The sequence below is a fragment of the Asterias amurensis genome, chromosome 18 (genome assembly GCF_032118995.1).
Source record: "Asterias amurensis chromosome 18, ASM3211899v1".
Taxonomy (NCBI): domain Eukaryota; kingdom Metazoa; phylum Echinodermata; class Asteroidea; order Forcipulatida; family Asteriidae; genus Asterias; species Asterias amurensis.
The window spans coordinates 1633289-1657847 of NC_092665.1; the positions used below are offsets into that span (position 1 = coordinate 1633289).

At 40.1% G+C, this 24559-nt stretch overlaps 1 protein-coding gene across 2 annotated transcripts; it reads right to left on the reverse strand.

The window, feature by feature from the left end:
• Positions 1-1625: 1625 nt before the first annotated feature.
• On the reverse strand, positions 1626-23717 carry LOC139950574 (E3 ubiquitin-protein ligase MIB2-like). Of its 2 annotated transcripts, XM_071949324.1 has the most exons (21): positions 23442-23717; positions 22457-22736; positions 21198-21369; positions 20648-20754; positions 18846-19040; positions 17135-17280; positions 16691-16801; positions 15958-16062; positions 14429-14597; positions 13840-13973; positions 12788-12936; positions 12139-12295; positions 11732-11886; positions 10797-10923; positions 10113-10322; positions 9497-9675; positions 8777-9068; positions 7037-7148; positions 6134-6199; positions 5674-5766; positions 1626-4614 (listed from the first exon to the last, which is right to left on the reverse strand). In XM_071949324.1, exons 2-21 carry the CDS (start codon positions 22677-22679, stop codon positions 4367-4369), a joined length of 3150 nt encoding a protein of 1049 aa, XP_071805425.1. In that variant the 5' UTR covers positions 22680-22736; positions 23442-23717; the 3' UTR covers positions 1626-4366. The 2 variants fall into 2 exon arrangements, with proteins under 2 accessions (XP_071805425.1, XP_071805426.1); XM_071949325.1 differs by lacking the exon at positions 5674-5766.
• Positions 23718-24559: the final 842 nt, after the last annotated feature.

A 24559-nucleotide genomic window follows, 5' to 3' on the forward strand; every position in this document is an offset into this window, starting at 1 on the left:
TATTTACTCCCTTGCATATTTTTAACATTATTTTTGTAATTGCAGTTAGGTCTGCTGAATCTGGGCAGAAATGTTTTCATGTTCATCTTTATTGTAGAGTTCAAAGCAAATGAATAATAAAAAAAAACTAAAAACCAAGTTTCTTGTAAAACAAAATACATCTCCATTGTTATGGTGGACGGTGCGCCTGCACCTGTAGCGAACAGGGTGCAAACGTCTTAATTGATTGAATGATTTGGCTAGTGCCACTAAAATTACTTTGCATGCTTCGTTTGCATTTTAAGATTTTGAAAACGAAGTTTAATAACGTCCATAGAATAACAACACATAATAATATGTTAATATAACATGTTTAATATGTTATTAAACTAAATCTCACCGAATAGTATTGTAAAATTTAGACTTCAGACAAAGTTGTTTTTCGAGTTTGAACATCAAAAAAGATGGTACATGAAGTACGACAGGAATTCTGCGCACCGCGTGCAGCGAGTGTATTCCATACCGATTAACGCTCCGGAAACCCCGATCAGAATTCAGAACAACCAAGAGCTCAGCTCGTACAATACATAATCAAATCGTTTTAATCCTGCAACATTTTTCAATGCAATTTTCATACAACAGACATTTTCTTGAAGAATTATGTTGACTCAATAAGCCATAAATAATGAAATTGTAAAAAGGGTTCAACTTACCCTCGAAAACATCCTTCAAAGTCACACATTTTTCGCTCAAAATCGTGTGCCCCGAGTGACACTTTTGCTGACCGCCTGTTTTTTAAACTTCAACCTCTTTCCCAGATCCCATAGGGGTTTCAACCCATTACAATACATTTCGCCATATACATGTACTTGTATGGGGGAGGCGATACAAAGTGGTAATCGTGAGCACGAGGCTGATCATTTAAGTTGATACAGACTGGTGCCCACACCCAGGGTGAACTATCGGAATAAGTGGAGGGTACCAGTTAACACCATTTAAAGGGACACCATTTAAAGGGACACGTTGCCTTGGATTTGACGGGTTCAAAAATGGTTCATGAAAAACGTTTGTTTATAAATTGCATATGTTTGGAAAGATGTTTTAAAAGCAGAATATAATGATCCACACAAAAATGCCTCGAAATTGCATGGTTTTCCTTATTCATCGTGAAATGACTCGGCACTCGCTGTTGGCCGATATGAAAATACAAGAAAAACCACACAATTTCAAAGCATGTGGATCATTAATAGTCTACTTCTAAAACTACTTTATAACCATAAACGTTTCATAACAAACGGTTTCAAACACTTTTCATAGACTAACCTGCTCAATTATTACACGGTTGTGAGTGCGAATCCCTCAAGCTCAATTGCTGAGTTTCACAAAGACTAAGTAGGGATATGGTTCAAAACAACAGTTTCGGCACAAGGGTGTCGTAACAAAGGGTTGTCGGAACAAAGGGGTGTCTGAACAATGGGGTGTCTGAACAAAGGGGTTTCAGAAAGTAGATACCAATAATGCATCTACTCCATCTAGAAACAAATCAGTCTTAGATAAATAATTCCGATTCAAATCAAAAGGGTGTCACAAAATTAAAGTACTATTTTTCTTTTATTTGTATATAAACATTATATATAAAATTGTCTGAATAATTCTACCACATTATATATAAATAAAAACAATCCAGGAAGAATGAAATGTATAATACCAAATAATTTTTTGATTAAATACAAATTTGATAACGGGCAACAAAACAAAAATTCAGGAAATTCTAGATTATTCATATTGAACAGAGAAAGTTGTACATCATTGAAAACTAAGTTTTCAAAAATAATAATCAATCAAATTCCATTTCAGTTAATGCAAGCCTAAGGGATCTCACTTATAAATACCCATATAAATTTAAAAGGAATAGTGTTAAGCCCAGTTCATACTTCAAGCAAATTATTATGATAAAACAAAATTAATTAAGTCACAAACTCATAACGAATAATCCGCAAGAGTTGAACTGTCGCTGCGAAAACAGCCATGCATTCGCATTCGCAGGAAGTATAAACCACGCTTTATGCGATTATCAAATCATTTTTCATGCGTCGTTCTCATTTGTAATGTTTAAAGGTTTCAAATCAATTTTATGATAGTTGCATTTCTGCTTGAAAACTTTATAGTAGGAAGTTGGAGTTCATGCATCTTTCAAATGAAAACGTTCGCTCAAATTGGATTTACTAGATTAAAGAGAACGTTTTTAAGTCACACAGTTATGGGCCAGCTTTTGTGTAGCAACCTCTCAGTTTCATTTAAAATTATGTAACAAAACTTTGCCACAACTTTGGCAAAGCTTACCCTGAACCATGTGACAAAACAACTGTCTTCCTCACGTTTTTGTGATTAATTTGTTGTTCTTTTCTTTTCCTTCTTTTCTTTTTGTTAGTGCGCCATGAGCGTCAGTCATGGCGGATACCGGCGCCTTATAAATTTTCATTATTATTATTATTATAGTCTGAGGAACTAAATTTAAGTTGCCACTTATAGATATTATAAGCAAGTCATTGTGAAAAGGATTATATTGCTATCTTAAAAAAATTTGTGTGTTGAAAACCAAAACGAAAAAAGAAATTAACAAAAATATATAAATAAATACATTTTGTTTAAAAAAATCCAGCACTCTGCACCGAGTAACAGTAACTAGAAAAACAACCTTAAGAATACAGGTTTATATCAAACAAACATCTCCCTTTAATTAAAGGCAGTGGATACTATTTGTAATTACTCAACATAATTATTGGCATAAAACCTCACTTGGTGACGAACAATGGGGAGAGGTTGATGGTATAAAACATTGTGAGAAACGGCTCTCTCTGAAGTGTCATAGTTTAAGAGAAAGACGTTTTTTTCCACAAATTTAATTTGGAGACCTCAGATTTAAAACTTGAGGTCTCGAAATCAACCATCTAAACGCACACAACTTCGTGTGACAAGGGTGTTTTTTTCTTTCATTATTATCTCGCAGGTCGATGACCGATTGAGCTCAAATTTTCACAGGTTTTCTATTTTATGCTTATGTTGAGATACACCAACTGTGAAGGCTAGTCTTTGACAATTGCCAATAGTGTCCACTGCCTTTAAAAAGTTGGGACAACTTGTTACTTCAAGTAAAACAAATACTTGTTTTAAATTCATCCACTATACTGCTCAATTGCCCGTTAGAGAATAATACCTATGCACAAAATTTACACGTACTGTCAATGTTATATAAATATTTTTACAAACTGATTTTGTTGTGCAAACTTCAGCGGAAAGACCCTTTTTGATTTTGCGACTACACCCCAGTAATGGTAAGTTTAGCGACTGTACTCTTTATAGCTAAGCACAGTTCATATTTATATTAAAATATTCTTTTGTGGAGCTACACTGATTCACAGCGCAACACTGTATGCACTGTACCATAGACCTTATCGCAAATACTCGGTATTAAGCATGGAATGAGGGGCATGCTGAGCGCTTAGAAACTCTCTTTATGAGGTGTTAGGCGCAATAAAAATGCGGTTGTTATTATTGTTATTATTATTATTATTATGCTGGTCTAGCTAGCAGTGATCAAACTAGAGATCAATCAGACAGTGGTAACCAGGTTCATAAAGGCCATATGTTAGCACAACAACCTTGCTAAGCACAGACAAGTATTGCTTAACAGAAACAGGTTACCGACAAAAATTACATTGAGTCTCCACTGTCCACTGACTTGTGCCACACTAAATTTTGGCTTACCAAAGAAATTTGTTAAGCAGTGTTTTCTGCTTGCCAGCTTTATGAAACTGGGCCCAGGTAGAGTTGGTGGTTCGGGTTTATTGACCAAGGGATGGATTTCACAAAGAGTTAAGACTAGTCTTACCTCGAGATAGAAGAGTAACTTAGGACTAGCCTTAAAGACACTGGACACTATTGGTAATTGTCAAGGACCAGTCTTCTCACTTGGTGTATCTCAACACATGCATAAAATAACGAACCTGTGAAAATTTGGGCTCAATTGGTCATCGAAGTTGCAAGATTACTTTGAAAGAAAAAAACACCCTCGTCACACGAAGTTGTGTGCTTTCTAATGCTTGATTTCGAGACCTCAAATTCTAAACTTGAGGTCTCGAAATCAAATTCGTGGAAAAATGAATTCTTTCTCGAAAACTACGTCACTTCAGAGGGAGCTGTTTCTCACAATGTTTTATACTATCAACCTCTCCCCATTGGTCGTAATCAAGAAAGGTTTTATGATGATAATTATTTTGAGTAATTACCAATAGTGTCCACTGCCTTTAAGTTTGTAGTATCTTCTAGGACTAGTCCAAAGTTACGCCTAACTCTTTGTGAAATTGACCCTAGCTTATTCTTTTGTTTATCCTGAATACAGTGCAATCTTCTTCGTGATGGCTTTCCGACAGATAGGGCAATGCTTGAGGGGTTTGGAACATTTCTTACACGTGCTGTGTCCGCAGAGAAACGCTGTGTCCTTCTTCTTCTCCATGCAGATGTTGCACAGCTGGGCTTCCTCAAGCTCCTGCATCTTCTGCCTCAGCTCCTGGATCTCCTTGCTGGAGGAAGGAAGCGATGACGAGGAGGGTATCGCTGAATCAGATGAAGCACCTGAGATGGACAGATGAATAGATGGTGTTCATAGATAATAATAGTAACAATAATATAGCTCGCAGTTCACAATAACCCGAATCAATACACTGTACATTAGTGCCCTGGGGTCAATTTCACAAAGAGTTAGGATTAGACACAACTTAGGACTAAGCCTAGGAAAAACTTAAAGAAACATGTTGCCTTGGATTGGACGAGTTGGTCTATAAAAAGCGTTTGTAACCGTTTTTTTTTTTAAATGCATATGGTTGGAAAGATGTTTTAAAAGTAGAGTACAATGATCCACATCCATTTGCCTCAAAATTGCGTGGTTTTCCTTTTACCATGCGAACTCAAAATTTGACTCCCATAAATGGCCGACCGTGTTAGTCGACGAGTTAAAATGAAAGCCACGCAATTTCGATATGTTCGTGTGGATCATTGTATTGTACTTTTACAACATCTTTCTACCCGTATGCTTTTAATAACAAACGGTTACAAACGCTTTTTAAAGACCAACTCAACAGATCCAAGGCAATGTGTTCCTTTAAGGCAAGCCTTAACTCTTTGTGACATCCACCCCTGGTCATTGCGTCAACAACATTCCATTTATCATTCTCAGCTCCCTGGGTAGTATACAACCTGGGCAATTGTAGCTTTTTCATACACAACATCGCCCTCTACCCTCGCAGGAACCCCATTTATACCCCTGGGTCAAGAGAAACAAGTGGCGTAAAGTATCTTGCTCAAGGACACAAGTGTCACGACCGGGATTCGGACCCACACACAAGGTCGTGGGTACTGAGAATACAGTGCTATCACACGTGCAAGGGTTACACCAAAATGAATATTGAACATGAATATATCATATGGGGGATAACCCTCATGCAAATTTAACATCTACCAAAACAAACACTTGTCAATATGTCAATGGGCTGTATTCATAAAAAATAGCAATTGCTTTTTCTAGGCTTTTGCTTACATCTTTATACATACATCTGTATAAAGATGTAAGCAAAAGCCTAGAAAAACGAATACGGCCCATTAGAAATGCACACAAATTAAGACACATCACAACACCTTTGCGTTTGGTCTTCAGAGGCGGGGTTCCCTTCTGAGTACCGGCGGGCGCCACAGCGGCAGTCACCCCTCTTGGAGTGACTTGATGTCCGTCTTTATCGGCGGGCAACGGCGGGCATGGCGTGAGAGCATGCAGAGTGTGATGGGTGAAGATGATCAAGGGTGCAATGGGTGGATGATCGGGCATAATCAGAGGAAAACGGGAAAAACAGAAGGGAAGAAACACTGGGATTGGATTAGGATTATCTGGAAATTTTTTGTAATTAGCATATTTCATGGGAAGAGTCCATTTGCTTAGGTCAATGGTGAATTGGAAATGGGTGGAAACACACATTCAACAACAGCCAAACAGTGATTAAACACAGCAAAACACACACAGGAAAAGGGTGAATTTTTTGAGTAGTTTGAGTACGTTTGTCAAACAAATTGAAAATGCAAAAATGTTGATTCATTTGCTCACCTTTTCCTAGCTTTTCTTCAATGGTTCGGCAGCAAACAGTACATTCTTTAATGTTCACTGAGCACTCTGACAAAAGCACAAATAAGAGAATGAAATTAATGTAGAAAAAAACATTGCAGGGAAGAGTCAGGCTCTTGCCAAACAACAGCTGAATACCAGTAACAAGCAATATGCAACAAATGAAAATTTGGTTGGTAATCCTGTTTTTATCAAGGAAGAAATTTCATGCTAAGCAAATTTTTGTACTTAGCAGCTCTATGAAACTGGGCCCAAGTCTCTGTACTTAAATAAAAGACCATTCCATGTACCTGTTACATTGGCAAGTTCTAGGGTCTGGTGCCCAATTCATCAAGTGCACTGGACTCAAGTTTGAAAGGTTAAGTCATCAGGGACCCAACTCATGGCTCTGTTTACCATAAGCAAAAATAGGCCATCTTGTTTTATCGCCCGTTCATATCTATGTAACCAAGGCTGGAAGAAAACAAAGTCTGGTTCCTTTTTGCACATAGCATCCATTACCGTTATTGGATACGGGGAACACGACCATGATAGTCAGGACATGATAAAGGTCCATGGTAGTGAGTGCAAGGCGCCTTGGTTCTTGGTTCAGAAGCCCCTATTAGCTTAGACTGGGCCCCTGTCTTTATCGCAAGGATAAAGACAGGTCCCTGCCACTAGATCCAGTGATTCCCATTGGATACAATGCACGTACAGTGACATAGATGCCCAAATAGCCACTGCTCTCAAGTCCGCAATGGAATTTGACTGCGTATCTATATGTAAAACAACAGAGGTCAGAGGTCAAACTACACGCCGGTTTTGCAATTTTTTGAGCCCGGTCTCTGGCGTTTTTCACGAGCCTCGAAGAATGACGTCAGACGTTCAGGCTACTATTAGCTTTACCTGTGCAGACAACCTTGTGTCCACAAGGCCGAAAGGTGATATCTGCACTTCTAGAGTTACACTTGGAACACTTTGTGACCCCGTCTACTCTCTCAGCCTCTGTCACGGATACCTGTGTTAATAAACAGTTACAAAACAATAATAAGTATTATCTTCAAGTACGCGCTAATCCTCCAATCAGATTTGCAGAATGGAGTGGTGATATAAACCTATATTGCACGGCTAATATCACTACCATGCGTCGTGTGTGTTCTATGTCACGCGCCAAGTTTGCTTGAGGATAAATACGTTATCACTAGCGCTCGTAGAAATACGGAAAAATATAGCGCGTCCCGTCCCATATCAAACTCGGCCTCAATGGATATGGGATGCAGAAGCGCTACATTTTTCCATATTCAACTCGCGCTTGTGTGATAACTTATAATAAATAAACCTGAAAATTTATCACAAATACAAAACGTAACTCGTGCAAATTGAAATCCCAACACCAAATTAATGCTTAAACATGTTATACATCATAACCAATGGGATGACATACACTAACTTCTACAACTGCATACATAATTGTTTGTGTTACATTATGTTACTTTAAATTATAAGTAAATTAACACTTAAATGCACAACCACGGGGAAAAATTAATCATTATAAACTGTCCAGGACAGATCATTACAGTGACTGGACCTTTTCAAACATTGGTTTGAATTCTCTAGAACAAACTACCCAAATTCCATCTCGAACATTGTTTCTATGGAAACTTTCAAAAACAGACCGAAAACACTGCTCTTTACACAAGCATTGTGTTTAGTTTTCTAAGCAATGACTTTTTCACCAGATAATCATGAGTATATAGAATTAGCTGTTACAAACAACTTGCCAACAAAATGGACCGATGTTTAATCATTGCATACCTGTTTTCATCTTTTGCCGAAGCGCCATTTAGTAAGGTATATTTGATTGTGCGCTTTTTAAAAACATATTACGTTTATTCTTCTTCTGATTATTTTTTTATAATAAACCTCCTCCTTACATGTAACCGAGTAGCCTTTATGTCTTTATTACACATCCAAAAGCAATATGAGCGCCAATGACATTATGAATAGGAAACAAGAAGACATGTTTAATTTTGGACTTGGAAGGAAAACCACAATGGAGGAAAACCCATGCAATCAGGTAGGGACTGAAAACCCAATCCACATGCAAGGTGGGATTCGAACCAGATAAACGTGCCGACTCTCTACCAACTGATGTATCTAACCCTATGTTGGCGGTCTCAATATCTTTGTTTGGGGGATCACGTCAGAATTCAACACTGAAGTTATAAAATCAAAGCTTCCATGCAACACCAACTTAATCAATATCCCAATGATTGTCTTACCTCAAGATCAACCTTAGAATTCAAGAAGCGAAAAATAGAAAAGATCATATGATACAAATTGTAACATTATAAATATTTTTGGGGTTGAACAAAGAATTGGTTGAATGGAATGGGATTTTGTACAGGAGCGGGCATGGTATAAAACCAAAATTAAATAATAGATGGAAATTTGCATCGGGATAAAGAATATAAATTTTGGTTTTACCCTTTACACCAGTATGTGTAATAGCACCATGTACTCAGTACTTTCCTGAGCTCTTTGAAAACAAATCACAGGCATGTTACTTGGGTGGGATTCAGACCCACAACCTTAGCGATTCTGAAACTGAAATAAGCGCTTTCTGAACTGTCTAAACAAACACACCTTGCATATGGAGCATTTCTGAAACAGCTTAGCACAGTCCGTACAGACAACCTGGTGCCCACAGGGTTTGAAGCGACAGTTGGCTGGCATCTGACACAACTGACACTGCGTCATAATGGCACGGAGGTTGCCACCGTCAGTCTGGGCGCTAGACTTGGGGTCTGGTACCTTGCTGGCTGCATTGTCCCCAGATGAAGAAGTGACAGGAGCGATGGGCGCCTGGCTACGCTGGGATTTTTGTTTAGTGGAAGGTTGAGAGTTGCGTTCTTTTGACGACTCCCGTAGCCTTTGTCTGTTTGAGACAAACAATTGAAAAATGTTATTTTATAGCCAACAATCCTTTGCAAAAGTGAAGCCACAAGTGTAAGACTATTGAGAGCTTAGTCGTGTTGCGACTACTGTTTTTCAACTACTCAGTTAATCGTGCTGCCACGACTACTACAAAAATAATAATACACCTTCCTGCTTGGTGAACCAATTGTGTCGCTCACTAAAATTCACAAAAAACACAATTTACTTTTGACACACAATCAGACATCAGTGACACAAACCTTAAACCGTTTCATCGTAAAGTTTACCATACTAGCGCCTGCAGCAAACAATATGCAGCAATGCGTCTTGGGAATTAAAAATTAGTTGCCACCAGTGTTGAAGACACAACTATTTGAGGATGCACCAAGACAAGAAGTAAATTTCACTAGTTTATTTCTTTTTACTCACTCTCTGAGATCTGCACACTGCTGTAGGAGGCTGTCCATTTTCAGAGCTGCGGCAAGAAACAAAGGCGTCTTGCCCTGAGTATTCCTCTGATTCAGGTTAGCGCCCTCTATTGTTAGGTAACAGGCAACTGCTATCCCTGTGCCAATGTTGTTGTTGCTTGGCGGTAAGGAAGAACGGATCTGGGGGGAAAAAAATTATTGCAAGTTAACGACCACTTTAAAAAAAAATTAACACCTATTCTAAATAGTGTTTGTAGACAAGATTTGCTAACAATAAACATGTCCTCAGAACAAACATAATTACAACAAAACAATTTGTAAAATAAAAGTCCTGTGTGATGTGTACTGACCGTACAAGAACCCAAACGAGTCATTCTCAATTTTAGTACATTGCCACTTCGGGTAATTATAGGACGGGATGCTCGGCTGAAATTTTGAGCAGGCTCAAACTTTTGGAGCACCTTCCTGATCAAACAAGTCCAAGCCCATCCATGAAGCTCCCAAACAGACTATTAAAAGGTGCCACTACTGCCGTATTGTTTGCATAAAGTTTTAGCCAGTTCAGCTACAGTTTTCAAAACGTATCGAGAACGAGTTCAGTGTGATGGGGGGTATACCTTGGACAGAATTGGAGTACTGTCGGCGGTTGCATAGACACTCTGCCTCATCAAGGCAAGATGTAGACACGTATCTCCGTCCTCATCGACTGCGTTGACGCCCGCTCCCCTTGAGACGAGCAGCTCAATGACGTTGGTGTGACCCTGACCCACCGAGAGGAGTAAGGGCGTCTGCTTCCGGCTATTCCGAATGTCAATATCCGCCAGACCCTTATAGGTTTAAATAACAAAAAAAAAATCAGTTTAATGGTTAAGATATCTGTTTTAGTATACAGGAGTCATGGGTTCGAATCCCACCCAACTGCAGAAAATGTCAATGTCTGCCTGACCCTATTAGATTTAAACACAAAACAAATATTAGTTTAACGGTTAAGATATCTGCTTTAGAATACAGGAGTCATGGGTTCGAATCCCACCCAAGTAATATACCTGTGAAATTTTTCCAAAGGTATAAAATTGTGGCAATTGTCAATGCCTGACCCTACAAGGTTTAAACACAACACAAATATTGGTTTAATGATTAAGATATCTGCTTTAGAAAACAGGAGTCATGGGTTCGAATCCCACCCAGTTGCGGAAAATGTCAATGTCTGCCTGATTTAAATACAAAGACAAATAAAAGTCTGAAGACAGAAGGCATGAGTAGTGTGCCTGTGGAATAGTTGTCGTGAGTTTATCCCGAACCTTTGTAATAAGGACTTCCGCTACATCCCTGTGGCCGTTCAGCGCGGAGAGATGGAGAGCCGAGAAGCCATCATCCTTCTTCACGTTGACCAGCTGTCTAGCTCGCGTGACTAGCTTCTCAGTTGCACTGGAAATTCAAGTAAAAGAACAAAAAAATAATAGGTTGTGGTTCTAATCCCACCCAAGTAACTCGGCTGTGGATTTTTTATCACAGACGTTAGGAAAGTACTGAGGATGCAGTACTTCAACACATCGGTGTAAGGGTCAAACAAATTATTTTTTTTATCCCTGATGAAAAACTAGAATCTATAAAAACGGTGCAGTACCTGCTGGTTACACATAGGATTCGAACTGCCTCTAGTCCACAGGGCTAGCTCGGTGGTTCAGTGGTAAGACACCTATCTGCTCTGGCAATGCCAAGGTTTTGGTTTCGAATCCCACCGGGGTGATTTTTTTAATTTTTTTTATGCAAGTCGCTAGACACACAAGGCCTAAAGGCCACTTCAAGGTGTGGGCTACAATTGTTTGTCCAGAGGCTGTTGCCACCTACTCCTAGGGCTGAAACAGGGTTACCCCTTTTTACAGTCCATATGGATGTAGGCTTGGGTAACATCAGTCCGAAGCCTGGCCGGTAGAGCAGAAAGCGCTACCTCCCCAATTTTATGTAGCAAGTGTCACGACCGGGACTCGAACCCACACTCTGCTGATCAAACACCAGAGTTGAATTCAGTGATCTTTACCGCTGACATACCCCTGTTTGACATACCCCTGTTTATCAGCCATACTTTTAGAACATTCCCTGGGTAGCATACAACCCCAAGCTTTATTTATTAACCCAACAAAATACTGTCTCAGCCCTCTCAGGTTCCCATTTATACACCCGGGTGAAGAGAAGCAACTATCGTTAAGCGCCTACAACACACAGAGGTACTTACTAGTGGTTTCCTTTTAAGGCAGCGTGGTGTAGTACATTGAATCCACGTTGATTCTTTAGCGTGAAAAGTGCTCCGCTTGCCTCTACTAGCATATCTATTATATCTTTACAATTCTTGGCTATTGCATCGTGTAGGGCAGTGTCACCGTACGAATCCTTTGGTTCGAAGAAAAATACCAGAGCAGAAAATGGTTAGTGGACTGACGTCTTGACCCTTAAAGGCAGTGGACACTATTGGTAATTAGTCAAAATAATTATTAGCATAAAACCTTTCTTGGTGACGGGAAGAGGTTGACAGAAACACAAGAGCTTAAGCCTGGTGCTCTTATCCGCTCGGCTTGACATGCCACATGAATAAACAGAAAAAGCTCCCCCCCCCCCAAGGTACCAAGACGAGCTTTCTCATACCTGTAGGTTAGTGTTGCATTTGTGCCTGAGTAGCACTCGTACACAGGCAGTGAAGCTCTTGTTGACTGCTACATGGAGACTGCTGCACTGGCCGTTGTTGACGGCGTCGATCTTGGCTTTCTTCTTCAAGAGGTATTCGGCTACATCCGGCTGATTTCTAAAGGGTAATGTAAAGGATAAACATGTACATCTTATCATGATCAGTTGGCTCTCCACTATAGATTCAGGTGCCCGCTGCCGTTTCCCAAGAAAGCAGCCACGTGTATAGCCCGACTTCTGACGTCACACTTCGAGGCTCATGAACTATGACAGACATCTGCAGTTGAGCCTTCATCAATCACTGCCAATACTTAACTTTCACCTACATTCACTTCACATGGAGAATCTAGTCAAATCCAGTGCCAGCCGTACCTGGACAATTTCCATGCCCCAACTGTGGACGGCTGTGCCGCTCTCGAATTGGACTATATAGTCACATGCGAACACACTGAATGCACAAAGACGTCATCGTCGAATACGACGGACAACCTACTACTATATAACACTACATGCAATTACATGTACTGTGCATTATACACAGTGCACATCACAGTCTACCACGTGTACAACCTTGACAAGGAAACTTGAAATAAAATAATGAAAAGCGTACCCGAAGACAGCGTAATGCAGAGCAGTATCCCCTTCCTGATCGTGTATCTCCAGACTGGCCTTGCTCATCAGCAATACCTTGATGACTTCTAGATGACCTTGGTGGCTCGCAACCTGCAACGCAGTCTTCCCAGAGTTCATAGTGTTCACCTACATGTTAAGTGGGAGAGTAGTATTGGGGTCATTCTTAAGTACTGGGTCCAATTTCATAAAGGGTGTAAGCACAAAAACTTGCTAAGCACAGGAAAGTATTGCTTAAAGGCAGTGGACACTATTGGTAATTGCCAAAGACTAGCCTTCACAGTTGGTGTATTTCAACATATGCATAAAATAACAAACATGTGAAAACTTGAGCTCAATTGGTCGTCGGAGTTGCGAGATAATAATGAAAGAAAGAAACACCCTTGCCGCGGGAAGTTGTGTGCTTTCAGATGATTGATTTTGAGACCTCAATTCTAAATCTGAGTACTCGAAATCAAATTCATGGAAATTGACTTCTTTCTCAAAAACTATGTTACTTCAGAGGGAGCCGTTTCTCACAATGTTTTATACCATCAACAGCTCTCCATTACTCGTCACCAAGATAGGTTTCATACTAATAATTACTTTGAGTAACTACCAATAGTGTCCACTGCCTTTAAGTGGGAGAGTCGTATTGGAGTAATTCTTAACTACTGGGTCCAATTTCATAAAACCTGTAAGCACAGAAACTTGCTAAGCACAGAAGACACAGGTTACCAGCCGAAACTACTGGCAACTGCACCTATATTACTATAAGCAAAGTATCAAGGTTTACAGAAGCAGGGAATTTCGCGCTCACATTAAGTGTATTTCAAACGTTAGCAGGGAATTTTAGCTTGTGCGCATGGGTACTAATACTAGGCATTCTTCGCTTACACGGCTAGCGCAGAAATTAGGCGCTTTCTTCTCAGTATAAGCAGAAAATGGTGATCTGAAGAAGTTCTACAATTTCTCCCTTTCAACTTGCGCTTGCATGATAACTAATATCATCATTACTACTATTATTATCAATTGAATTTCTGCTATTCGTACCCAGTCAGGATGCTTGACTAGTAGTTCAGCAACTGCACCTTTATTGCCTTGTGCCGCTTCACTGACTAACTTGGCAGGGGCGTCGCTGTTTGGCGGATGAGAGATGATTTGGTCCAGTAACAATCGAAGATGACCTACAAGAATGAATCACCAATACAAAAAACAACAATATCAAGTCTTTGTTTGTTTGTTTATTTGTTTGTTTGTTTGTTTAGATGATCTTCCCATCAAGAGAACCAGCAAAACAACACAACAAAACAATATTAAGTCTTCGTTTGTTTGTTTCTATTGTTTTTTTTTGTTTTTTTTTTGATGATCTTGCCATCAAGGAACTCTGCAAACTCCCACAAGGGGATAAGGTGATCCCTGGCTACACAGCAGTCGACGGTTGTATGTCAACGATTGTTCTGTCATCGAGGGCTAGATAGGTCTATGGTTTAAGGCCTACTCTAGTCAACTGTTTTTTGTTCAACCCAAACCATTTAAAATTTACCCAAGCATTTTTCTCTTGTGGCTTATAACATTTGAAAGAAATACAATAAAATAAATTTGAGATTTTTGAAATGTTCAAAATAAGTTAAGACACTACCTGACTGCTCCTCATCTCTTTCCGAGACAAGGGTGTTGTTCAGATCGGGAGCGTGAGGCCCAACTTGGGTGACGCAGGAGGGATTAAAGGTCCAGGCTTGATCCTCAATCGAGATTCTCAGATCCCCATCTGGGTAAACTTTGAGAATCTTTCCTGTTTTGCCTAAAGTCTGCAAAGAAGTACAAATAGATAAAAAAAATACATATCATTTCAACAATCATTATACAAATGCCTATTGGACTCAATAATAGTGCTGGGCGAATAGTGAAATTTTGTTATTCGGATACCGCTGGCCAACTATCCGAAATTAACCGGATATTCGAATAGTTTTTTCGCCGCTAGAGGGCGCTGTTCGTTTGTGAATGAGATCTTTTGGGCGGATTGATATTAGTTTTAGACAGTGTCACTCGGTTCATTCATAAAAATGACCGGATCTAATTTAAAGATGGCGATTTGCTTTTTCTTTTGATCGTGATTGACTCTACGTGAAGGAAAACTTTTGTAATCTTTGAACAAATTACGTCAGAAATGTCATTGTTTTAACTCTTCACGGAGGTGAGCATAGTTAAATACTTAATATATGCTGTTTTATGCTGTCTTAATAGAAGTTTCATAAGGATTCAGACAAAACATTCATATCAGTTGTCGCCCGACGTCCGCGGATATTAAAGAATATCCGGTTACTCGGTTGTAATTACAGAATTATCCGGTTTGTAAATAGGTATTCGCGCCCTATGCGGATATCCGGTTAAGAAAAAAAAAGGCATTTGCGGTTACGGATAGGAAAACCTATTCGCCATTAACCGGATATTCAAATAATTCGCCCAGGCCTACTCAATAACAACACCAATAACAACAAATTCTTATATAGCGCATTTCACAATAACAGTATCAATGCTCTTGACATCAGTGCCCTAGTCATGGGGCCAATAACATCCCTGTAATGTTTCTCAGCTCCCTTGGGAGTATACAGCCCTGAGCTGCCTGTAAGGCGCTTGTGGCTTTTTCATACACAATATCAACCTCTACCCTCGCAGGTACCCATTTATACCCCCTGGGTGAAGAGAAGCAATTATAGTGAAGTATCTTTCTCAAGGACACAAGTGTCACGACTGCACTGCAGTGCTGCTTATCCCGTCAGTCATTACGGCCAGGTATCCCCTCCATTTAAAGGCACTGGACATTATTGTAAATACTCAAAATAGGTTTTAGCATAAAACTTACTCGGTAGTGAACAATGGAGAGCTGTTTAAAGTATAAAACAACTGCTCCCTCTGAAGTAACGTACTTTTTTGAGAGAAAGAGGTAATTTCTCACTCATACAATAAAAGAAAGCTCACATAAACTTGTGCAACAAGGGTGTTTTTTTCTTGCATTTTTCTCGCGCAACTTCGGTGACCAATTGAGTAAAAATGTTCACAGGTTTGTTTTTTGATGCATTAGTTGGGATACACCAAGTGACAATACTGGTCGGAGACAATGACCAAAGGTATACCCTTTTTTTAAAGGAAGTGTTTTACTCTACTTACTACTTGCATATTGTCGCTCCATTCTCCGTGGCCGGCTTGTAGTTTCTTTACTTTGGTGATGTCAGAGCTAACTCGCACCTTGTCACCCTGAGCAAACACATCCACCTGTAGACCATGGATATGAGGAAAGACTGTTCAGTTTTGTTTTACAAACCATGAGTAGCGATTGTCAGTTTTAATGTTTGGTGTAAAACTCACATAATGTGAAGATGTCGTGGCAGAGTGGTCAAGTGCCCCGCACTCAAGCTCCAATGTTTCTGATCAGCAGAGTGTGGGTTTGAGTCACTTCTTGACAGTTGACACTTAAAGCAAGACACCTAACAACAACTGCTGCTTTCTTTGCATGGGACGTAAACTTGTAGGCCCTATTCGTTGTGAAATGCATGTTAAAAAACTAAGCTACACATACTGCTAAAATAGGGGTTTGCCTTAGTGTTTCTGGCAGTGGCTGCTGAATGCGCAGCAGCACCTTGTACTCCCCCCAACGTGATGCTGTATAAATGGGTATTATAATTTAAACTCAGTACCTGTCTTAAGCAGAAAATATTGCTAAAAAAAAATTCTGCTAAGCAGACATGAGTAGGATACCAGTCATAAAATAATACATGTAGCATGGTAGATTGGCTGGTAACCTTAATCTGGTAAGCATAAACTTTGTGCTTAGCTACTTTGTGTGCTTAAGCAGCTATATGAAACTAGGGCCTGGGTGTTATATTAGTGTTCTAATCTTCACCTTATTCAATGATCCTGGATGGAAGGTCCATCTGATATCCTTGTTGGGATACTGGACTCGAATATCGCCTCGTTCCGTTACTCTGTGCACGAAGCCCAACTTGCCGATGTACTGCAAAATCAGATCAAGTCAAATGATTTTATGGTGAATATAATGAATGCTTGCTAAGAACTTTTTGTTATTATTTCATCTTATCACAGCAAGCAAAAAAAAGGATAACATTTTTCTTTGTGCCAGTAACTCCTTGGGTCGGGCCACAGCCTGTAGCCTTAAATCTCAAGTGTTTTTCTCAGGACCCTTTTGCAATAGATCTATCCTCACATTTGTCCCTATTTTGTCTAGCTGTTTCCCTAGTGCTTTTGGAATGGTGCCAAGCGCCTCAACCAACACGAGTACAAATGACTATTATTATTATATCTGAGTATTTAAAGAATCAGGACCTACCTCGGCCATCTTGGGATTCCATCCTCCGTGTCCTTCTTGCATGGCTTTCAGAACCTCCTCCTCCAGAATCACCTTCACCTTATCACCGACGCTGAACGTCATCAGAGCCTTCCCATCTAGCATCGGTAGCGTCTCTAGGTTGTCACCTTAGAAAATAATCAAAACAATCAGAAAATATGAAAGTTAAACGCCAATTATCACTCAATCAAGTTGAGACCAGGGGCCGATTTCACAAAGCAGTATAATCCATCGTAAGACAAATTGTCAGTCTCACCGTAGTGATTTCTAGTGTGACATCATACTTTACTATTAAGCAACTACGATTGATTTGCAGCTACGATCAATCTGAGCTCTCTTTGTGAAATAGGCCCCAGGCTCGGAATCTAACAAAGGCCATGGAGATCGAGATGAAATCCCAGGACGGCGAGGACATACACAATCTCGTGCCTGCCCAGTCATCTTGGTCCTGATGACTCGGTCCAGCTACAAGTACACTGTACACAGCTTTTCAGAACCAAGAAGTCTCCCGAATTCCAAAAATCTACTCCGTTGTAGTAGAGAGAGTCTCTGGAATTCTGAAAAATCTACTCTGCGGTAGTAGAATAATGTACAAGTTGATAAAAACAATTTTTGTGTGAAAAATGTAAACAGCAAGACCCATTGTGACACCTTGGTTTTGCACATGGGCCGCCATTTTGCAAGTCACGCACTGCTGTTGAAAACACAAGGGATTGTTACAGTATGTGTTCAAGCGTAAGATTTACAAATCAACCCTGCAGTCTGCAAAACTGTGCGTCTGAAACTACATGTATTTCCCGGAAAAGAAAGTTCAACACTGAGGGGACCGATCTGAACCGGTGTACATAGCTATCATTGTGAAACAGTAACGTGTCCTTAGTCAATACTGACACGTACAACAGGAAATCACTGAGGAAAGCTTAGTCATATACCCCGAGGGAATTTTAATTTGCCTCATGTCAAAAAGTTGATTCGCGATAACAAAAAACAACTGGTGTTGAAGGTTAATCATGTGAAAGAGAAATAGACTTTCAAATCTTTGTTAAATCAGGGCCCGATTTCAACAAGCCGGTAAGCACGAAAAGTTGCTAAGCATAGAAAATAACTGCTTAGCAGAAACAGGCAAAAATTTCATCAAGTTAAAACAGGGGCCCCGATCGCTGTATGATTAGTGTGATGATAGTGTTGCACTTCTGTAATGACAACACAGTGACATTTATAGTGACACCTTAAGGGGAAACCCTTACAGATGTCACGGTGACATCTCAAGGATATCTGGGTGACAATGTGGTGACACCTTGTTGCCAACATGATTACACTGTAGCGACAACACCATAACTGGGTGCATCATGCATGATGACACTTCCAGACATCCTTGGTGACATCATGGTGACACCTCGAGGATACCTTGAGGACACCTGAGGACACCTTGGTGACAACATGATGAAACTGTAGCAACACCATTGTAAAAACCGTGGTGAAATCATGGTGAAACTTTGAGGGAACCTTGGTGAAATCATGGTGACACCTCCAGGACACCTTGGCAACCACATGGTGACACCTCGGTCACACTTCGAGGAGACCTTGGTGACAACCAAAAGGACACTGTAGTGACCCCATTGTAAACACAGTGATGACACCAAAGTGACATGGCGACATAATATTGGAACATGTTGGTGGGTGTGACACCTACCTAACTTCGGCAGACTCTCCTTGTAGTAATATCCCCCGATAGCATCTTGAGTGTACTTGAGGTCTACTTTGCCCTTGTGACCCACCCGGTACACATTAGTTCCTCCACCTGACCACAAGACGTTGGCGACGCTCCGACCAGACTCCACATCCCAGCCTCTGATGTCTGTGATCTTCCCCATTTTACCTTCTCCACCTATGAATAAAAATATAACAATATGAAATGTTGTGAATAAACCATTATCCCCCGGGATAAAAAAAAAATTAAAAAAAATAACGGGCTTGGGTACTTTTGGTACGACACAAAACACAAACTGTCCACAGATTTTCGTTAAACTTACACGGTTTGAAGAAAATGATGGTAGAAAGTTTCCTTTAAAATAATACTTGCTGAGGTGCTGTAGTTTTTGATTGAAAGACGATAGTCTCGGACATGTCAGAGAGACAAAAAGATATCAGTGTTATTTGTAGTGCGGGGCGAATAGTGAAATTTTGTTATTCGGATACCGCTGGCCAACTATCCGAAATTAACCGGATATTCGAATAGTTTTTTCGCCGCTAGAGGGCGCTATTTAAAAAAAAAAAAAAAATATATATATCTTTTTTGCCTCTAGAGGGCGCTGTTCTTTTGTGAATGAGATCTTATGGGCGGATTGATATTAGTTTTAGACAGTGTCACTCGGTTCATTCATAAAAATAACCGGATCTAATTTAAAGATGGTGATTTGCTTTTTCTTTTGATCGTGATTGACTCTACGTGAAGGAAAACTTTTGTAATCTTTGAACAAATTACGTCAGAAATGTCATTGTTTTAACTCTTCACGGAGGTAAGCATAGTTAAATACTTAATATATGCTGTTTTATGCTGTCTTAATAGAAGTTTCATAAGGATTCAGACAAAACATTTATATCAGTTGTCGCCCGACGTCCGCGGATATTCGGATATTAAAGAATATCCGGTTACTCGGTTGTAATTACAGAATTATCCGGTTTGTGAATAGGTATTCGCGCCCTATGCGGATATCCGGTTAAGAAAAAAAAGGCATTCGCGGTTACGGATAGGAAAACCTATTCGCCATTAACCGGATATTCGAATAATTCGCCCAGGCCTAGTTATTTGCCTCAAAATTTGAATCTGAGAAGCATTACTGTCAGTAACAGTTCTCAGATTGTGTATTCCTTTTAGGGATTACTTTTCCTGCTTGTAAATATTTGATCCGGATCTCAAAAACCAACCACCTTTAGAAATGAACTTTTAACATAAGTGACCCGCTCTAACGAAATGAGGAATGTCCAGTAATGTCTCATTACGTGTAATCTGACACCAAACATAATCATAACAAAGAAATATTTAAAATTATTGAGGTACTGATTATATAGTTTTAGGTTGCCTAAATCTTGATTAAACTTACTATATTCTTCTTTTCGTCAACAGATTAACAAAGATGTAAAAACAGACGATTTCAGAGCCCTGTTATTGTCCTAATTATCATAAAATGTTTATAAATAAACTCCCAATAGGCAAAAATCGCCCCTTTTGAATCCGCGATAGTTGCTCAAAGCACATCGCAAAAGCGCCACCAAGAGCTCTTTTTGAAGCGAGTGATCTCATTTATCTGAATATGCATTAGGTTAAAATACATCTTCATTTATATACGATTAAATCAACCAAACATTTCAAAATTTCATAGGTATAGTTTGAAGAATTAAACCAATTTGCAAAATTAATATTGGGAAGTTGGTAACGACCGCCAAAATTTGAATTTGAAATTGCCGCAGCCACACCTGACTTTGTAGACTTACCATCCTGATTGGCCCAATCCCAGTCTGGCCCCCTGACGACCTTTGCCCCCGGAAATAACCCTCTCAGAGTAATCTTGGTTGATTTCTGCCGCTTCGCGACTCTCACTCTGTTGAAGAAAGAAAACGGAAATCAAACTCTCTTGCAGTAGTTTCTAACAACAAACTGTTAAATAGCGCATTTCACAATAATCTGATCAATGCACTTTACATTAGTGCCCGTGGCCACTGGGCCAATAACACTCCTTTAATCTTTCTCAGCTCCCTGGGGAGTATACAGCCCCTACTCTTTTTCGATAAGTGCACTGAGTTCTTTTACGTGCGTTACACAACACACGGGACCAACGCCTTTACGTCCCAACCTAAGGACGGTGCACATGGTTTAGTGTCTTTCTTAAGGACAATGTCATAACTGGGACTCGAACCCACAATCTGCTGATCAGAAACACCAGAGCTCAAGTCAGATGCTCTTAACCGCTAAGCCACAACGCGCCCACAATGCTAGTGGTGGGAAGATTTTGTTTAGGCGGTGCGGCAAATAAAAAAAGCTTACCCTATAGAACTCTGCGATACAAATCTCATGAAGGAGTGACTCAAATCGTGTTTGTCGCTCATGTAGCAGACTGTACAGAGGTCGTAGTCATGGCAATCGATACATTTCCACCTCATGCCTTTGATGCCGTGACGTTTGCAGGCATCGCAGATTATATTGGGGTGTTTGACACCTGCAAAAAATTTTTTTTTTTTAATTAGGGTGGGGTGCCTATTTCCTTTCAGTTAGTTAAACTTGTGACTTCCTTGTGAACCTTATTTCCTCATTCGTCCAAAATCAAACGATATGGGATTAGAAACTTGCAATATTTTCCTGACTCTGTAAGAACTCTATCTATTGAAAAAAAATTGTGCACCACAAAACTGACATTGACCTTGGAGCCCCTCTCCAAAAACATGTTCGTGTACATAATTCTTTATGTATGTATTTGGTATGTTAGTAATTTATAACCAATGAACCGGTTCTTTTAGCACATTAATACAAAACAGATTATCTAAAACATCATTTCCTTGATGTTCTCCCAGGCCTGTTTGCTTTGTTTTTGAAATGGCAAGGGCACCAAGGCGTTTTTTCCTTGGTAAAGGGCACACTATGAGGAAATTGTAAATTTCTACAGCAGCACTTCAAGGGGGAACCAAAGCAATGACTAGGGGGCATTGAGGCAATCACCCATAGAGTTATATATAAGAACTAGAGGGCGCACGAGTGATGCTTGATGCACAAACGCCACGGGACCGCAAGATGACAAGCGCGTCATTCTGCACGCGCGTTGAATATGAAATACACGTTTGAGTTTTTTTTTATTGAACGCTCACGCGATGCTGTTTGTTCAACTTACAAAATGGCCACACAAACACACGCTGTGAGATAGCTGTTTTGTCAACTTAGTCGTTAGAAAATGGCCGCCTGCTCGCATACCGGGGCGCGTATATAGGCCAGTGCGCGCTCTAGTTCTTATATATAACTCTATGCAATCACCTTTGTTTCCTCCATATCAGGCCTGTTCTCAATTGACAGCGATCCGCTGGCTAAATACCAGTTAAAACACCGGAAGACCAGTCAAAATTCACTCTAAGTGGTCCGGCTAGCTAGTTCACTGTTGCAAAGCATCCCTAATTCATTTGAAAGATTGACTATTGAAAAAAAGTAAAAAGGGACCAGTAAAACTACAAGCTAGCTGGTTCTGGTGGGCAGTCAGTATACAAAAGTTAAGGATTAACCCCGGTTCCCACGCCGCCCCTACTTGTGCGTTTACGTACCTACTACAGCATTATCATATAGTGCAAGATCATGGGCTCCCTGGTACCCGGTCCTGTAGTTCGTCCTGGTCCCGCTGTCCCACTGAACAACGACTGTCTTGTCCGGGGACGTTGTGCTTCCAGCTTTACCGATTTCAACAACGGTTCCGACGTGGCCCTCCCCGTCATCCTGATTGGTCCATTTCCAGTCTGGGCCACGGACTACGCGCAGCCCAACTTCCATGGCGAATGCGTCCCGCTCAGATTGATGAAAAGCTGTTGTCTTTTTGCAATCACTGTCCTGTGCCACATGGAAAGAGACGATAAAGAAGATTCAGATTCTGCCTGGCAACAATGGTTTTAAATTAATTATTAAACAGGGTGTTAAAGGCACTGACTGGACACATTGAGTAATTTTCAAAGACCAGTATTCTCACTTGGTGTATCCCAAATTGCATAAAATAACAAACCTGAGAAAATTTGGACTCAATTGGTCGCAGAAGTTGCAAGAGAATCATGAAAGAAAAACACCCTTGTTGACAATGCCAGTTGCCTGAGTTGGTGCACAAATTTATTTGTGTGCTTTCAGATTTTATTATTTTGTTGAGCAAGAAATTACCTCTTTCTCAAAAATTACGAGCGGTTTCTCTCAATGATTTATACTATCAACAGCTCCCCCCGTGACATGTTACCATGTGAAGTAAGTTTGTACGCTAACATAAATTATTTATTTTGAGTAATTTAAAATCCCAAGCATGCCCAGTGCTTTTTTTTATTGAGAAAATAGCACCAGCCAATACCCTATAGGCTGATGATTAGGATTAGCTGTTGAAAATTGCAGGAAATAGATAGGCCTAGTGACAGTAGAGCATTATAGTCTATATAGTGATCAGGTGATCTGATGTTTTGACAATTATTTACAAAGTCTTTCTCGAAATCGAAGGCTGAATTGCCAAGTAAAGTTTGTAGATGTGTTGTTGCATGAAGTTTTTAATTTTGAACTCACCTTATGTTGAATTTACTTGATGATCTATTCGGTTTTATTTATAATGAAAAGGTCTTCTGACCAAATGATAACAACTTTTCAACCAACAGAATTCTGGCCTCCTTTTCTCTGAAACATCTGCGATATACTACCAATTTGTCAGCCGTGTTCCGAAGAGTGAAATGACCGGGGTGTGTTGACACACTTTATTTCAGAGCAGCCATATTTCTCATGAAAAAAAAACAAAAATACTAATGTTGTGCGTAAATAAAATTATGTACTGTGTGAACTGTTACAGTAATGAGTCATATTCCCTTTTCATTGTAAAGTTTTTATTTAGCAAAAATTTACAGGAGACCAGACTACTTACCCGCTGTTCCCGAACAACTATGCCTTTGGTTTTCACAATAGTGCCGGATACCAGCGAAAAAAATAAACTTCCGGGTGTTGTTAAACTTATGAAAGTCGTTTTGCTTGTCAGAGCAGCGCGCGCAACTCGGCCACTGCGGGAGGGCGGGGGGGGTGCAATTAATTTGTTTTCTGTAGTAAAAATATTCCTTAAAAAAAACAAAAAAACAAAAAAACGACGGCGCCCGATATCGCATGCAATTATGTCCTCTACGCTGCTGCATAATGCAATTGTGTCCGCCCGGACACATTTGCCTACGCAGTTGTGTCCGCCCCGTGAAAAACCATCATTGCAGTAAATTAAACGCCCTTGGTCGACGGAACACGATTGCCATTTTTTTACAAGCTAAGTGCTTGTCATGAATGACATGGGAAATGTTCGGCGGTTGGGTATTCGCTAAAATCATAAAAATAAAATGTATACGTGAATAATACGTTAAGTGCATGCACGCTGCTTATACGCGCGCGCACATACATGTACACACATGTACGTCCGCCGGACGGTTTTTGCATAGTCCAGGACACGATTGCATACAATATGCAAAAGTGTCCGGAGCGGACACTATTGCATGGCGAACACAGTTGCATCTGACATCGGCCGTACGTTCGCTAAGAAAATAATGGCAACAAAAACTTAGACCTACTCGTCTATGGGAGAAAGTAGTAGCAGCTTTAAAAAATAATGTAATTTTGAAAAACATTCAAAAACGTAGAGGGCCTACATTTCGACT

What these genes read in the sequence shown, in the direction of transcription:
- LOC139950574 (XM_071949324.1), bottom strand. Translation starts at nt 22,679, where the DNA reads ATGGAAGTTGGGCTGCGCGTAGTCCGTGGCCCAGACTGGAAATGGACC. An exon ending in GTATCGCAGAGTTCTATAGG is followed by an intron (nt 20,755 to 21,197) that starts GTAAGCTTTTTT and finishes TTTCTTCAACAG; the next exon opens with AGTGAGAGTCGCGAAGCGGC. An exon ending in TAGTCAAGCATCCTGACTGG is followed by an intron (nt 12,937 to 13,839) that starts GTACGAATAGCA and finishes CTTAACATGTAG; the next exon opens with GTGAACACTATGAACTCTGG.